This window comes from Marmota flaviventris, chromosome 2 (genome assembly GCF_047511675.1).
Source record: "Marmota flaviventris isolate mMarFla1 chromosome 2, mMarFla1.hap1, whole genome shotgun sequence".
In the NCBI taxonomy this organism is placed as follows: Eukaryota; Metazoa; Chordata; class Mammalia; order Rodentia; family Sciuridae; genus Marmota; species Marmota flaviventris.
Window position 1 is genome coordinate 151,335,332 of NC_092499.1, and position 17,204 is coordinate 151,352,535.

The window sequence follows — 17,204 nt, forward strand, 5'->3', positions numbered from 1 at the left end:
ATGGCAGGCTTTAGGGATTGTTCATTTTCTCTTAAATCAATTTTGTTGGAACTGTTTGCACTTCAAATAAATTGTCTACTAGTTGGATTTTAGATTTGTTATTGTGACAAGAACAGCCATTTATATATTATGCCAACAAGAAATGTTACAACATCATCATATTGAAATTCAGTGATTTTCTTAGCTGTAGGGATCAGTCATATTATTACCATGGGGTGGGGATATCTTGGGACTTTTTTGGAAGGGTTGGTTAGAGAGGATGTTCTTTTTAAAAGGAGAGATTGAAAGAAGGAACCTCTTATAGGTCATTTCTTCATAATGCAGGACTTTTAAAAACATTTTTGAAACTGAAGCCTAACTGCTTTACCTTACCCCTCATCAACTTTACTTTTTTTTTTTTCTTCATTCTTAATTTGTTGGAAACTTTATTTATTTATTTATCTATTTTTCAAATTTTTAAAAGATGAAACTGCTTATTCTATTACTTTTTTTTTTAAATGTTCTGTAGGATTCTCCCCTCTTCTTCACTTAATATGATTTCTTCAGCCACCTCAATTACTCTCATTGCCTCAGCTCACTGCTAATAATGGCTTCACTAATTTTTCCAGCCCACATTTGTGTGTTTCTATGTTATTTGTTAGGATGTTCCATGTAGAACATCCTAACATGTCTCATATGAAGCACAACTCCTTTTAAAGTTTTTATTGTATCTTTAAAGTTGTTGATTGAATATTTTCATGTGAACCTGGTTTCTCAAGCCAGTCACATATAACATGGTAGATTTCTGTTTTAGTCAACTTTTGCATTGCTGTGAACAAAATACCCAAGAATAACTTAGAGGAGGAAAACTTTTTTTGAGGCTCACGGTTTCAGTCCATAGATGACTGATTCCATTTATTTGAGCCCAAAGAAATGGGGAGAGTCATTGTAGGAAAGCTGCTTAGCTCATAGTAGGGGTCTGGAAGCAGAGGTGGGGGTGGAAAGGGCGGGCCATAGGGAGATGTGTCCTTCTAGGGCATGTCAGTAGTCCTCCACCTCCTTCAGCCATGCCCTACCAGTCTACAGTCACTACCTAGTCAGTTCATTCAAACTAGGATGGGCTGATAGATTACAGCTCTTACATTTCAGTCATTTCTCCTCTGAATATTCCTGCATAAACATGAGCTTTTGTGAAACACCTCATATCCAAACCATAACCTATGCATTATGAATATATTCTAACTTCCTAAATGCTACTCTTTTCTGTTCTACTTTTGTCTGTCTTTACTGCCATTGCCCTTTTCCAGGCCACCACTGTCTCTTTAGTGGTTTTGTTTATTCTCATGACTATGCCCTGGATCTCTTTCAGTGGGTTCTGTAGATTGTTTTGTGATGTTTCTGTCTTATTCTTTTGACTATTTGTTATTTTTCAGTTTCAGTTATACTCGACCTAAGATTTATACACACACACACACACACACACACACACACACACATATACACGCCAGGTTTTTTTCCTTCATACTTTATGATGCATTTGTTTTTAACTGTTCTATCAACACCCCCAATTCCCTGTACACAAAAACAGCCTTCATATTTAGTTTTAGTATTTCTTTGGCAAAGTTTTAGTATTTCTTTCTTGAAGAGACCATCTCTGCCCTCCGTCCCCCCACTTAATGCAAGAACCTACATTTATTTCTACTATTTGAGCTCTTTATAGCACTTTTAATTGCTGTGGTAACTTGTTTTTCTCCACTGGCTGTATCGTTGCCACAGGACTGGGAATGTCTCTCATATGCTGTTTTATTTATAGTGCCTGAAACATAGTTATTGAATTTATATCCAATGAAATACTTGGGTTAACTGATAATATCTAGGGGATATTTTGGGATCACGTATAATAATGGTGATTTGTAAGTTTTAATCTTGAAGAACAGTCTTCTAATCAGTGCTATATTTTGTAATTTAATGACCATTTCCAGAGCACAGTTCCTTGCCTAATTCCCTAAAAAGTCATTTTCTTTTTTCACCTTGGTTCTTTTCCTGCTTGTGAGCACTCTTAGTGTATTTATCTTATGTTAAATTGTAGCTGATGGTACTTTTAGATGCTTGAGTAACAAGCCTGCTAATTTTATTTCAGAATAAAAACAATTTTCTGTTTTCCATCTTAGTTTTCAAAATTTTGCTTCATGTGTGTTTGGGTTTTTGTGTATGTGTATTTGTTTTTGTTTTTTAATGCAGTAACACTTAGAGTCCTTCTTTTTCTCCTTATAGAACCAAGGACATCTCTTTTCCTGTTGACACTACACTGATGGTTTTAGTTGTTAGTCTTATTCTTTAAAAAATACATTTTATAAAGCTTTTTTAAGAACCAGAAAGTTTTCTGGTCTCTTCCTGGTAACTTTCTCACCAGCAGACACAATGTTGCCTCACTCTGGGATACTTTGTTGGGTATATAAAGAGGAAGTCTAGCATTTTAACTCCTGTTCACACTTGCCAGGCTGGTTGTGAACAGTTGTATTAATATATAGTAGCATAAGCTAATGTTCTGAGTAAAAATCTGTTTTTGCAGTGATTATTATTATCCTGATATTTTAAACTCTACTTATGTGTTTTAATATTTTACACTAAAGACATTTAAATATATTATTCCAGAATACGGTCTTCGATTGGCCAGCCATATATTTGTAAAGGAAATTTCACAAGATAGTTTGGCAGCAAGAGATGGCAATATTCAAGAAGGTGATGTTGTATTGAAGGTATAGTCATATTCTTATATTTTAATGAACCAAACTAAAACAGATCCTAGATTACCCATCCTTTACTCCTGTTTGAATTAATTTAGCCAAAGAAAATTAAAAATCTGTGTTTGGGGAGAGTGACCCAGATTGCCCCTGTCCATTCTTACATGTCAACAATAATATTTTAGCTATGGAGAGAATAAAGTTTGTTAATATATATCATTCATCAGCAGGAGGTACTTGGTAGATAGAGATGTCTGTTCAGTTATACATTGAGTGGTTTTGATAATTTCTCCAGATATTGAAATGTTTAGTTGTTTGTTTATAAGTTAGGATGGGACAGACTTTGGGAAGGGGTTAGGGAATACTAATTTGAGTTTATCCAACAGAACAACAGAGTAATAAATTAAATTTTTATCATTTCAGAAGGTGGAATAATTTGATGATTTAGAAAAATATAAGGGGAATATTTTGGTTCTTATAACTAGTCAATGAGTAGTTTGGATATTTCTGTTTATAACAGAATGAACATTTGTACTTTTGTTATTTACTTCTGTAGTATCTTTTCTCTTGCAGATAAATGGTACTGTGACAGAAAATATGTCATTGACAGATGCAAAGACATTGATAGAAAGGTCTAAAGGCAAGTTAAAAATGGTAGTTCAAAGAGATGAACGGGCCACTCTATTGAATGTCCCTGATCTTTCTGACAGTATTCATTCTGCTAATGCATCTGAAAGAGATGGTGAGTATAGTTCTGTTTGGAGGGTCCCAAATGACTTTTTATTAAACTACTGGAAAGACTTGACATATTTGAGTGATATGTTAATTTTCTACAAACCAGATACCTTCAGAATTTAAATATTACATCTCCATATAGGTTTTTTTTTTTCTCTGTAAGCAGCTCATCAGTGTTGATCTAATTATTAACTGATGAAATTAGTGTCATTTTGTACAAAATTATGCTTACCTTATTTCCAATATCACTGGAGTGTCTTAATACTTGACTGTACATCATTTCATGGAAAATTAAATAATACCCTTTTATTTAACAGACATTTCAGAAATTCAGTCACTAGCATCAGATCATTCCGGTCGCTCACATGACAGGCATCCTCGACGCAGCCGGTCACGATCTCCTGACCAACGATCAGAACCCTCTGATCATTCCAGACACTCTCCACAGCAGCCCAGTAATGGCAGGTAATAACACTCTATTGTTTAAAATAAAATGATTATGTTTTCTTCATACATGCATCTATAATACGCAGTAAAATGAGAAGATAGATTTTCTTTTGATTATTTAATATTAGGTCTGTTTTTCATCCTCAGTTTAGACATTTTTTATCTAAAAGAACAGATGGAAACTATACTTTCTTTTAAAGGGCCAAATAATAAATATTTTAGGCATGCCAGCTGTACAGTATCTATTCTGTGTTTGTATCACAAAAGCAACTATAGACAGTATGTAAATGAATGGGTGCATGGCTATGTCCCAATATTTTATTTATTTATTTAAAACAATGGCCCACAGATGCAGTTTGCCAACCTATTTACTTTAGAAGATGCTAGCAAGCTTCAGAAATCTACTCCTTGGTAAGGTTAACCATGGAAAAAACTTTTAATAGATTATTCTAGACTTTGTTTTTCCTTTTAAAAATACTTTGCCTGGTATTCAGTGGGTCTGGTATGTGATTTGTGTGACATATCTGAGTTTATCTTAATTTGTGGTCACATATACATATGAAAGTCTGAATAAGATTATGATCTTTTGCTTAAGAAGAAATGCACATGTGCATACATATGCATCATTTTGCTACAATTTCTGGATATTCCCAGGGCTCTCTAGCCTGCCATTTGACCTATAATAGTAATCCATATGTAAATCTGGAGCAATTTAAAAATATGGACCCAGAGCCATAGAGACAGTTTTGGAGAAAAGGGGGCCTTTATACATTTGTTAGTAGGAATATAAATTGATACAACCTTTATGGAAAATAGTGTAGAGGTTCCCCCAAAATTAAAAATAGGCTGGGTATGATGTCACACACATCTAATTCCAGCTTCTCAGGAAGCTGAGACAGGAGGATTGCTAGTTCAAGGCCAGCTTCAGCCACTTAGCAAGACCCTGTCTCAGACTATAAAATAAAAAGTGCTGGGAGTATAGCTAAATGGTAGAGTTCCCCTGGGTTCAATCCCCAGTACTACCAAAACAAATAATTTTAAAAAAAATGCAGTAATCCTACTTTTCAAGAAATAAAATCACTATCCTGAAGAGAGATCTGCACTCCCATGTTGGTTGCAGCATTATTCACAGTAGCCAAGATATGGAATCACTCTGTCCAGCAGTGGATAAATGAGTAAAAATAAGTGTGTATATATGCAATGGAATATTATTTGGTCTTAAAAAAGAAGGAAATTCTGCCATCTGTAACAACATCATAGATGAACTTAGAGGATGTGTTACTAAGTGAAATAAGCTAGACACAGGAAAAAAATGTTGCGTGATCTCACTTACATGTGGAATCTAAAAATGTTGAATGCAGAAATAGAGAGTAAAAGGTGTCAGGGAGAAATGGGAAGATGTTGGTCAAAGGGTATAAAGTTTTAGTTATAAGATGATGTAACTTGCGGAAACCTGATATATACAGTATGGTGGTATATACTTGAAATTTACTAAAAGTAGATCATAAGTGCTCATCATGAAAATAGGCAACTGAAAGGGGACAGATAATGTTAATTATCTTGATTGTGGTCATCATTTCATAATTATAGATATGTCAAAACAGCACATGTGGGGTTGTAGCTCAGTGGTAAACCACTTACCTTGCATGCATGAGGCCCTGGGTTCAATCCTCAGCACCACATAAAAATAAATAAATAAAGATATTGTGTCCCTCTACAACTAAAAAATATATATTAAAAAAAAAAAACAGCACGTATATACCTTAAATATATGTGGTCTTATTTTTCAGTTACAGCTCAATAAAGCTGGGAAGATAAACTCAGGTCCAGAACTGAAGATTCAGTGTATGATTAGATGTATAGTTTTGAAATTTGTCTGTATGGTAGTATTGTCTGAAGTCACAGAAGTCATTAAAATTGCTAAGAGGACCAATATGGAAAGAAGGCTAAGATTTGGACCATAGGAAGCATATTGCTTTAGGAAATTGAGGAGGCAGAGGAGAAGTAAATGGAGAGAGGAGCAGTATCTAGCCAGGAGAGAGCTTTTTAAAAAGTAATCACAAACCATAGTGATACAGTTGTTAAACTCTATATATTCACCAAGGTGTTTAACTTTCTACTAAAATAGAGCTAATAAGAGAAGAGGATAACAAGTAACACCTGTGGATGTCTTTGCTGTTATATTGTATTATATAGTTTTTAGATACTTGTGAAGCTGATTCTTTGTAAATTTCAAATTAATTTCAGGTTTTAATCTGTTAATTATTTTAAACCACTGAAAGATAATGTATATTGATTCTAAAGATAATACATCAATTCTGAAAAACTACCTGATGCAGCAGGATTGCTATCAGGAAAGGTATTACTGCCACAACATATACACAGTGATATAACTAACACCTTTGATGATTCATGGGAGTAGCTGTAATTTTAACACACTTAGAAACCATGGTAATATCAAGCAGTTTGGGCATAATTTTGCCCTTTAAAAAAACTATTAATCAGGTGCTAAGGATGTGGCTCAGTGACAGAGCACTTGCCTAGCATTTGCGAGGCACTGGATTCAATCCTTAGCACCATATAAAAATAAATAAATACATTCTGTCCATCTACAACTACCAAAAAAATTTGTTTTAAAAATATTAATCAGAAGATCAAAAATTTGGCCGCTTTATTTGATTATACACAAATTCCAAATCTCAGAAATTTCTTTTTGATACCTATTTTTTTAATTTTTTTTTCCTACACTCTTGGCATTTACAACCTTAACTTGAAAGTTGAAGGGGTATTATCTTCTGAAAATTAACTATCCTCATATTTTCTCAGTATGTTTTACTTCTTTTAGGAACCTTAAATATTTTCATGGGTGACACCAAAGCCTTTAAAAACATAATGTCCTGGGGCCTACTGTCAGTTCAAATGAGATAGAGAAGGAATGCTTTTCTTTAAGCTCCTGGTATCATCCTCCTTGTATTCTATCAAATTTGGGATCTACTGGTTAAAAAAGGTAGCATGTGAAAGAAAAGAGAGTACTTCAAAGGATAGCAAAAGTCTTCAAGTTCTTCTCAAATTATGGTAAAATGTAATTCCTAAAAATTGAGTAACCTGTCCAAAGGCAAAATACAGAATAGTATTACTGGTTATTTAAAGCACCCCAAAATTAATGTTAAAATTTAGAAACCATGGAATTTTAGTTTAGAAAGTACCCTCGTTTTGAGAAACAATTCAAATACACTGTAAGAGTAAAATACTGGTATAATAAACATCATGTAACTTCCATGTAGTCTTTTATTTAGTTTTGTTTGTATAAATGTGTGTTTCAAATGTTATTAAATTATGTTGTTTAAAGAAATGATACAAAACTGTCTTTGTCTCCATGAGAAAAGTTTTGATTTAGTGTGGGAAAAGGGATTGGAGCCAGGATTAAAACTCTTGGCCTTTTGATCCAAATCTTTGACTTTACTAATACAGAGAAAGGAAGAAAGTGGATTAAGTGCTATTTAATCTTCAAGGAACAAAAGTCTACAAGTAGTTACCATTGTTGTCATGACCAACTAAAGTTTTCTTTTCTCAGAGGATAAGCATGGAAGAGAATGAGAAAAACATGAACACTTGTTCTTCATTTTTATTAGATGAACAAAGTACCTTCATTGTTCAGTATAATATGAATTGGCATACTATGGCCTATGAACTAAATCCAGCCTGGTTTTATAAATAAATTTTTATTTAAATTATTTAAATTATTCCTTTAATGGCATAATTGAGAAGTTGTAACAGAAACTGTATGACCAAGGGAGCCATTTACAGAAAAAGTTAGCCAGTCTATGCCTTGATGTATGTGACTGGACTTGTTTGCTCTTTGTATTTTACTTAGTATTGTTTCAGAGCCCATTCTGGGGCCATGGCTTGGATAGACTCTAAGGAGATGAGAATACTGAGAGCATTCGTAGTTGATGGTGGCATTGCCTCTAGTGATTGCTGAGTGGATATCACTGAAAAGATAGTTTTACTCTTCTCACTTTAGTCCCAGCATATGGAAGTGTTTGATTTGCAGAATATGTTCTAGATTCTGCATGGTTATATTATACTCTTCTAGTATTTATAGTTAATTTAGTAGATGCATTTTTACTTTTCCCCCTGGAAGAAGAATATGTTTGCCTTTTTTTCTGTGCTATAAACTTTTTTATACAAGTGAGTATGATGCTACTTATTAATCATAGTGGGAACAATACTGAAAAAGTTCTATCACAATAAAAGCTCAGACTTATCATTTTTCTGATAAGATTAAATTGCAAAAACTTGCATTGTCAAGATTTACTTGTACCTAGTCATTCCATGAAGCTGGCAAAGCTCATCTAAGGCCTAAGCTGTGTGTAAAGTTTTAAAGAAATGTGTTTTTGGGAATGGGGATATAGTTCAATTGGTAGAGTGCTTGCCTCTGATGCACAAGGCGATGGGTTCAATCCCCAGCACCACCAAAAAAAAGAGAGAGAGAGAACTGTGTTTTTAACAAATAAACAAAATCAACATTTTATTTAGTATATCCATTCTGTAAAAGTAGTTGTTTCTCACTACTTGAAAGCAGTGTTTATAAAAGATTGAAACTTTGTAAACATCTTACATATGTTCTTTACTCATTGTTTGTTCCTCTGAAGAGAAATACCTCCGCTAAATTCTGAGTATAGTGGTGTCAGCATGGATAAGGTTTATGTTACAGTAAATACATTGATAGTAAAGTTGAATTTCATGAATGAGAAATTTCTAGCTTAAACCCAGGTGTTGAGCCAAATTAAGATAATATATTTGGGGACTAAAACTCATTCCTGATCTTATTATTCAGTTTTTAAGAGTGCCTTTTAAGTCTTAATATATGTACACATAGGCCATATAATGTATCTTCTTAAATTAGAGAAATCTTGGCTTAGAGAGGACCTAGTTTTTTGTTGTTGTTGTTCTTTTATTTACATACCTTTCTTCACCTTTAATAGTTGTTTTTTTTTTTTTTTTTAAGAAACGATTACTAGTAAGATACAAATATTCTTTAATCACACTATATACTGTTCCTGCTCCATATTGCTTAGTTTTCTCTGGATTATATATTTAGCTTTGCCAATAGGTTAAGAGGTATTATTGAAACATCCTAATAGGTCACTTGAACCTCTTTTAATGTTTCACATGTGGAGGAGTTATCATTTTTCTGACTGAATTTCAGATTTTAATTTGAAAAAAATTACTGATCTTTGGTTTTAATCCTTTTACATTGGTGCCTTACTCTAAACAAGAATTATATATACTACTATTGATAATTAACTTGGTGTCGTAGGTACTACTGCATTTTCTTTTTGTGAGTTGTCATCATTATTTCCCCCCTCTTATTTTCCCTTCTTTGAAAGAAAGGACTAGGTAGAAAGGATATGATTAATTATCTCAATGGAGTTAATAAACTGATTGATTTCTTCTTTCTTATGTCTTTGTTTATTACAACTTGACCAATGGTGGGTTTTGAGTTTTAACAGATGGCAGTTTCTGTATGGAAGATTGAAAAGTTTTCTTTTTCAATAAGTCAGTAATTTGGACTTTGTCCTACTGATTTGTCTTTTACCAAATTTTTTGTTGAAACCTCATGTATATCATCAGTGCATGATTATAAATGCATGAACAAGCTAGGCATGATCTTTTTGTCATTTATAGAATTTATATCCAAGACTGAAGAAAGCAAGTAGGTTCAAAAATTTGAAAACTTTTTTCTTTTTTTTTAAGCAGTACTGGGGATTGAGCTCTGTGGCTCTCTACCACTAAGCTATATTCCCAATTCTTTTTATGTTGAGACAATGTCTTGATGTTGCTGAGGCTGACCTGAATCTTATGATTCTCTGCCCCAGCCAAGTAGTTGGGATTACAGGTGTGCATCATCATGCCCAGCACGGTCTATTTTATTATTTTATTTTTTTGGTACCAAGTGTTTAATTCAGGGGCACTTAACCACTAAGCCACATCCCCGGCCCTTTTTTGTATTTTTATTTAGAGACAGAGTCTCATTGAGTTGCGTAGGACCTCAATAAGTTGAACGGGCAGCCTGGTATATTTTATTAATCAAGATGTAATTAGAAGATAGTACAGTGTCTGTGAATGGAGAAAGATTATTGTAAAGAAATTAACCAGCAGGTTATTAGAGTGATGAAGGATTGGGTAGTAAGAAGTAAAGAGAAATCTTAAGAATGTAAGAACCATAGATAGCAAGTAACAGAATCACTACCATTGGTGCTGAGACAATGCCAAGGTAAGAGGTAGCTCCACCCACGCCCAGGGATGGGATTCCAGCTTTCTCTGAAAGGGCACTACCTTGGCTTGATGTATGACAGAGAATTTGCTGTAGAGGGTCAACAGATGAACTTAAAGGGTATTCGCCCTCTGAAGTGCTTGGGAAAGCCACTGATGGGGAAGTGTCTCATTAGAGACATTGTACTACAAAGGTGTCTGAGTGGCTAGGGCAATTTGCCGACCATTGAGTTCTCTTGCCCAGTGTGTGCTGCAGGAGCATGTTGAGGGAAGATGCCTCTCCTGCACATCTTCTTGGGTCACTCTGCCTTCTGCCCTCTGCTTGTACTAACTGGCTCCAAACAATTGTTTGAGATGGAGGCGGGGCTGCAGTTTTTCTTTTAAAGCAGTATTACCTCTTACTGATCTCCTTGAGTATGTTAAACACTCTGTTACTCTGTTAACACAATCGGTAGGTTAAAGAAGGCTGTTTCCAATGATTTTTATTATTAGAACTGTAAAAATTCTCTTCAGATACATTTCTACTCCATTTTAAACAACCATCCTTTTAAGTGTTTTAACCAGCCTCTTAAAGTCTCTAGAAAAATGGGTCATTACCATTAGATTGATATGTTCAGGTTAAAAATTAAAAACTTGTCTCTATCCTTCTGAGGAAAATCAAAAATGCCCTTAAGAAGGTCTTAAGGTCCATTAAAATGCATTGAGTTTCCATCTGGCCTACTAGTAGGCAGAGTGTGGTAGATAAACATGAGTCTGATCAGAATATGTATGATTTTCATATAAAATCAGCTATCCTCACAGTTTAAAGCTTTTAACTTTTTTATGCTTTAGTATTATTACAGCCATTAGGAAAGAATTATGTAAAGAAAGTTTTGGGGGAAAGTAAGTGTTCGCAATCTCAACAGTTTTTCTTTCAGCAGTCGTTGCTAATTGTAGACTAATTTCATGGATATAAATTGGTTTTGTATTTGTAATCACATCTGCTCATAAGGTAACATCTCAAGTATTTGGAAAAGTTATTTATTTTGTTCTGTACTGTAACTTTAGATCTACATTGCCTAAGACCAAAGCCACTAATGCCATATGTGGCTGTTGAACATTTGAAATGTGGGTAGTCCAAACTGAAATATATTGGGTTAAGTATGTGGCTCATCTAGCATACAGGAAGCAGCACTGGGTCAATCCCCAGTGGCACTGGGGGGAAAAAAGAGAGAAAGAAAGAAATTGGTTCCCAAATCAAGGTTGTATTGTAAACATGAAAATGCCCCTTGGATTTTGAAGACTTGAGTACGGACAAGAAAACATAATATACTTTATTCATTAATTATTTATATTTACGTGATAAGGAATATTTTAGATATTGGGTTAATTTAAATTTATTAATGGATTTTTTTTACTTCATTTAATGTGGGTTCTAGAAAATTGTGAATTGCCTAAGCAACTCACTGTGTAATTCTGTTAAATTGTACTGCTTTGCATCTTCATGTATTATTGAATAATGCTTCCATCTTTTGGTAGATAATGGAAATGCATGAAAAGGAGCAGTAGTTTTCCAAATATTAATTATATGCAAAATTTTATAGAATGATGAGAGCTTCATTTATATGAAATATTCTTAAAGGCTAATAATTTTTAGTTCATAATAAGTATATCACAAAAGAGAAAATTTTTCCTTTAATTTTATTTATTTATTCTGATTAGGTCTATATGACAGCAGAATACATTTTGATTCATTATATACAATTGTAGCACAACTTTTCATTTCTCTGGTTATACACAATGTAGCGTTGCACCATATGTGCAATCCTAGTGTATCTGTGGTAATGATGTCCATTTGATTCTACCATGTTACCTGCCTTCATGCCCCGACCCCTCTTCTCCCTCCCCTTTGCCCAATCAGAATTCCTCCATGTTTCCCATGTCCCCACCTCCCCATTATGGATCAGCATCTACTTATCAGAGAAAACATTTGGCTTTTGATTTTTTGGGATTGGCTTACTTTGCTTAGCATGATATTCTCCAAATCCATCCATTTACCTGCAAATGCCATAATTTAATTCTCTTTTAATGCTGAGTAATATTCCATTGTGTATATATAACACAGTTTCTTTATCCATTCTTTTATTGAAGGGCATCTAGGTTGCTTTCACAGTTTAGCTATTGTAAATTGAGCTATAAACATTAATGTTGCTGTGTCACTGTAGTATGCTGATTTTAAGTCCTTTGGGTATAAGGAGTGGGATAGCTGGGTGAAAGGGTGGTTTTATTCTAAGTTTTCTAAGGAATCTCCATACTGCTTTCCAGATTGGTTGCACCAATTTGCAGTCCCACCAGCAATGTATAAGTGTACCTTTTCCCCCACATCCTCACCAGTACTTATTCTTGCTTGTATTATCGATAACTGCCATTCTGACTGGCATGAGATGAAATCTTAGAGTAGTTTTGATTTGCATTTCTCTAATTATTAGAGATGTTGAACATTTTTTTCATACATTCATTGATTGATTTATTATCTTCTTCTGAGAAGTGTCTGTTCATCTCCTTAGCCCATTTATTGATTGGGTTGTTTGGTTTTTTAGTGTTAAGTTTTTTGAGTTCTTTATATTTCCTGCAGATTAGTGCTCTATCTGATGTGTGTGTGTGTGTGTGTGGCAAAAATTTGCTCCCAAAATGTTCACTGTAACTAATTTTAATAGTATCTTCAATTTTAAAAACAATGTACTTATCAATAAAAACAAGTAAAATAGCGCAAACCCACCAACTCCAACCCTGATTCTTCCTACAGTTGAATCAAATCTTTGTCTACACTTGTGTAGACATTTAGCATCATATAGGTTTTTTTTTTCTTTTGAATATTGCTTCAATATTATGTTTAAATATTCTCTTTAAATATATCCTTAACACAGTGTAAAGAACCAAAAGGGGGAAAATTGTTTTTAGAAGATCAGACATGTTTTGGATTCACATTGACAATACTAACTGTATGCAGTATGTGAGAAAGGAAATTGGAAAATATTAAGAGTTGCATTAATTGAGTGTGATCTTTTATTTAGGCTCACACTGAGTGGAACTGAAGCAGTTTGCTTCTGTGATCAGAGGCCCAGCTTTCCTAGCAACCGTGAGCTATAATTTTGTTCTACTCAGGTAACACCAGTTATGAGAGATGGGTGAGGTTATAGAAAAGGCCCTTTGCTTGACAACAGTTAATGCTAAGTGTTAATATTTAGCATTCAGTGTCATTGGTCAGTGTGAATCAGAATTGTAGACTTAATGAGATATGAACTTAGGTTAAGAAACTGGAGTTTCACAGAAATAGCAAATATCTTGTGGGTTGGTAATGAGTTTAATAATTACAAATTTAAATTTATTGATCCCAAAGGCTAAAGTGTCTCATATTGAGAGATTAGAATCCACTTTCTAAGTTAAACTAGAACTTTCCTAAGAAGGAAATTTGCAGAGCTCCCTACTCTTTCCATCAAACTTCTTAATAATTTTCCTCCCATAGAGCTAAATTCCCAGTTAAGCTTCAGTTTTGTGTTGGAAGGTTCCAGTCTAAGGTGGAGGGAATGTAGCTCAGTTTGGAATAGTGTCTAGATGGAAGATACTTAATACCCAACTGTTTCTTGAGACATTGTAAGTGAAATGCTCCTACCACATACATGAAGATTGCTTTAAGATAGCAGGAGGGCCTTGCCACATACAGTGGTGCACACCTGTAATCCCAGTGTCTTGGGAGGCTGAGATAGGAGGATTGCAAGTTCATATCCAGTCTCTGCAACTTATCAAGGCCCTAAGTAATTTAGCAAGATCCTGTCTCGAAATAAAAATGGAAAAAGGACTGGGGACAAATATGTGGCTAAATGATAAAGCACCTCTGGGTTCTATCCTTGTTACCAAAAAAAAAGATACCAGTGTTTTAGTATCCCACAAGAGGAGATTTTATGAGCAAAATAAGTAGGAATATTTATATACCCAACCAATTTTTTTTTTCTTTCCTAGTTAATAAAGCTTGCCAGATGTGAGGTATGGTGTAAAGGATGCCAGAGAAGAATAGTGTTTTGTTCCCAACTGTTTCCTTCCCCACCCCCCACCCCAAAATTAAAAAAGATCAGGATCTGTAGTTATTTCCCAGCCAGTTTGTTTCAGTTTAACAATACAAGGTGAACATCCTTCCAGTTTGTTCTTTTGATAAAAACATTTCCATATTAATGAAGTCTGTTTCTAAGTTTTGTGCAAACAGATTCAGTCAGCATCTTTGTTCATGATTTTATATATTGGCATTTTTTAATTCTAAAGTGGTGAAAGAGTATTTTTGTTATTTAAAAACTTTAATGGATATAAGTTCTTTCCAAAAGTAATGTGTGAGACTACTTGTTTTCAGAATCCCATACTTACCATTCTGATGGTTGGAAAATCGTAACTCCTTATTTTGAATTGACATTTTTCCGGTCTACTAGTGGAGTAGAACATCTTTTCATAAAATTATTGATCATTGGATTTCTTCCTCAGTAAAATCATTTGTTCATTTCTCATTTTTTCTCTTGCATTGTTATTTTTCCTTTTTTCATCCCTAGTACTTTCAACATGTATTGTGAATAGGAGTTTTTGTAATGTCTTTTACTGTGCATTTATATTTTTATCTTCATGACCTCCTAATTTGTGCCTGCTTATGAAGGTTTCTACTAGTCTAAAGATTATACAAAATTTCAGCCAGGCACAGTGGCACATACTTGTAATCCCAATGACTTGAGAAGCTGAGGCAGGATGATCACAATTTCAAAGCCAGCCTCAGCAACTTAGTAAGGCCTTGTCTCTAAATAAAATATTAAAAAAATGTCTGGGGATGTGGCTTAGTGGTTAAGCACCACTGGGTTCAATCCCTAATACCAAAAAAAAAAAAAAACTAAAACAAACAAAAAAAAACTACCGTATGAATTTTCTCTAGGAGTTTTAGAATTTTCAATGCTATGTATTTAAATTTTAGTGGGGTTTATTTTGACATATTCATGAATGTGTGTAACCTAGTTTTTTTACATTTCAATCACCAGTATTATTTCCTTCCCTTCACTCTCCCCCATTTTTTAACATTTAAATTTATTTTTTTGTGGTTTTGGGGATCGTACCCAAGACCTTGTATATACTAAGCATATTATCATGACAGTCACATCTCCAGTCCTTTAATGCTATTATTACTGATATACTTTCACCTTTTAATTTTAATCAAGTTTTGTTGATGCTATTGCAAAAATTTATTGAATTTTAAAAACATAATTATCTAAATTCAAATAATGTTTTAGTATTTCATGCTAATTTTGCCAAATATTTTAGGCCCATTATTTCATGATTATAATTGAGTCTTTAAATTATAGTGAATAATAGTAATGTTTACAGACTATCTCTGTATATTTACTTATTTATAATTTTGTTATAAATACATTGAGCATTTCCCTGTGTAATAGGATGCTCACTCTTGGTTTTAGAAAATAGTCTCTTTAATAATATTACCTGTTTCTTTGCTTTTATTGATTTTTTTTAATTGTACACAAATGGATCACAACTTTTCATTTCTTTGGTTGTACTTATTGATGATTTTTAATTAGAAAAGACTGCTGAATTTTCTCAAATGCCTATTTCAACCAGTATTAAGATTTTTCTATAATATTTATAAATGAAATATGCTAATAAATTTCCTAATGTTGAACTACTTCTACACTCTTGTAGTTACCCCGATATAATAATCTTCCAATAAGCTGTTATATTCCTTTAGCTGGTATTTTATTTAGATTGTTTTTTTGTCCCCATTCATAAGGAAAACGATTGTTTTCTCTCTGTACTATCATCATCAAGGTTTGAGTAGTAATGATTACATTGATAATTGAATATTGACACTTGTTGAAAATACATGGGATGTTAGGGTATGGTTCTCTGTATTACTACATGTGTTTGGAAATAATAAAGGGTTTTTTAATCAAATTGGAGAGCTTCTTAAGTTTTTCTGTAGTCTGAGATAATTAGGAGACTAATTGTTTCGTTTTTTAGAGGTTGAAAGAACTCATTGTAAAATCATAGGTCATTACAAAAAGTAATGATAGGTCTTGTTTTATATTTTTATTTAAAGGAAATTTATTGCCCTTCTAAATATACATATATACATTTCTTAGTTCAGCTTTTATAATTCATATTTTTCTGGGAAAACTTTTGGTGGATACATAGTTTTTATTGTTTTGTTTGTGGAATTACAGTATTTAACATGTTTGCATTTTTTGTTTTGATAAATAACTCCCATATTGCCTTCTCAGTACTTGTACAGTTTTACCATAATTATGTGTCTGTTGCTCCATGTCCTTTCTTCCCTTATCATGTGAAAGTTCTCATGGGTGACAAGGTGATTTCTGATTATTTTAGTTTGCATTTCCCTAGTTACTAGTGAGGTTGAATGTGTTTGTATATTTATTGTTTGTATATCTCTTTCGGTGAATTGCCTTTTTCTAGTGTTTTGTCCTTTTTTCTCTTCAGTTACTTGACTGATACAGAGTTATTTATTTTTCTAAATATCAAATTTTTAGATATTTGTTAGCTCAATCTATAATCTTAATGTTGAACTCTTGCTATTTATGTTTGACCAAACTATATGAAATTGTTATTCATCTGTTTGAATTTAAAAACAACTTTTATTTGGCTCAGCTCAATGTGTATATTTTCCCCCAATATTTGCATGTCTTTTGATTTCATTTTTTATTAATCATCTTTGTTGATATACCATGGCTTTTGGGCAATGAGTCTTAATCTTAAAGGCCTTCCTTTCTTGATTTCAGTTTTAAATTTTTTTGTTTAGAGCCCGGCATGATGGCTCATGTCTGTAATCCCAGTGACTCAAGAAGCTAAGGCAGGAGGACCACAAGTTGGAGGCGAGCCTGGGCAACTTGGCTAGACCTGGTCTCAAAATAAAAAATAAAAAGGGATGGTGATATAATATATTGCTAGAGTTCTCCTGAGTTCAGTACCCAGCATCACCAAAAA

General features: G+C 33.5%; 1 protein-coding gene across 9 annotated transcripts in view; it reads left to right on the top strand.

Moving 5' to 3' along the window:
• The window catches only part of Tjp1 (tight junction protein 1), a 228,627-nt gene that overhangs the window by 178,643 nt on the left and 32,780 nt on the right, over nt 1–17,204 (top strand). For 8 of the 9 annotated variants that reach the window (XM_027954011.3, XM_071608673.1, XM_027954019.3 and 5 more), the window contains 3 exons: nt 2,635–2,738; nt 3,297–3,465; nt 3,776–3,923. In XM_027954011.3, coding sequence (XP_027809812.2) covers nt 2,635–2,738; nt 3,297–3,465; nt 3,776–3,923 — 421 coding nt within the window. The remainder of the gene's footprint in view (nt 1–2,634; nt 2,739–3,296; nt 3,466–3,775; nt 3,924–17,204) is intronic. The other variant, XM_071608674.1, reaches the window with a different exon arrangement.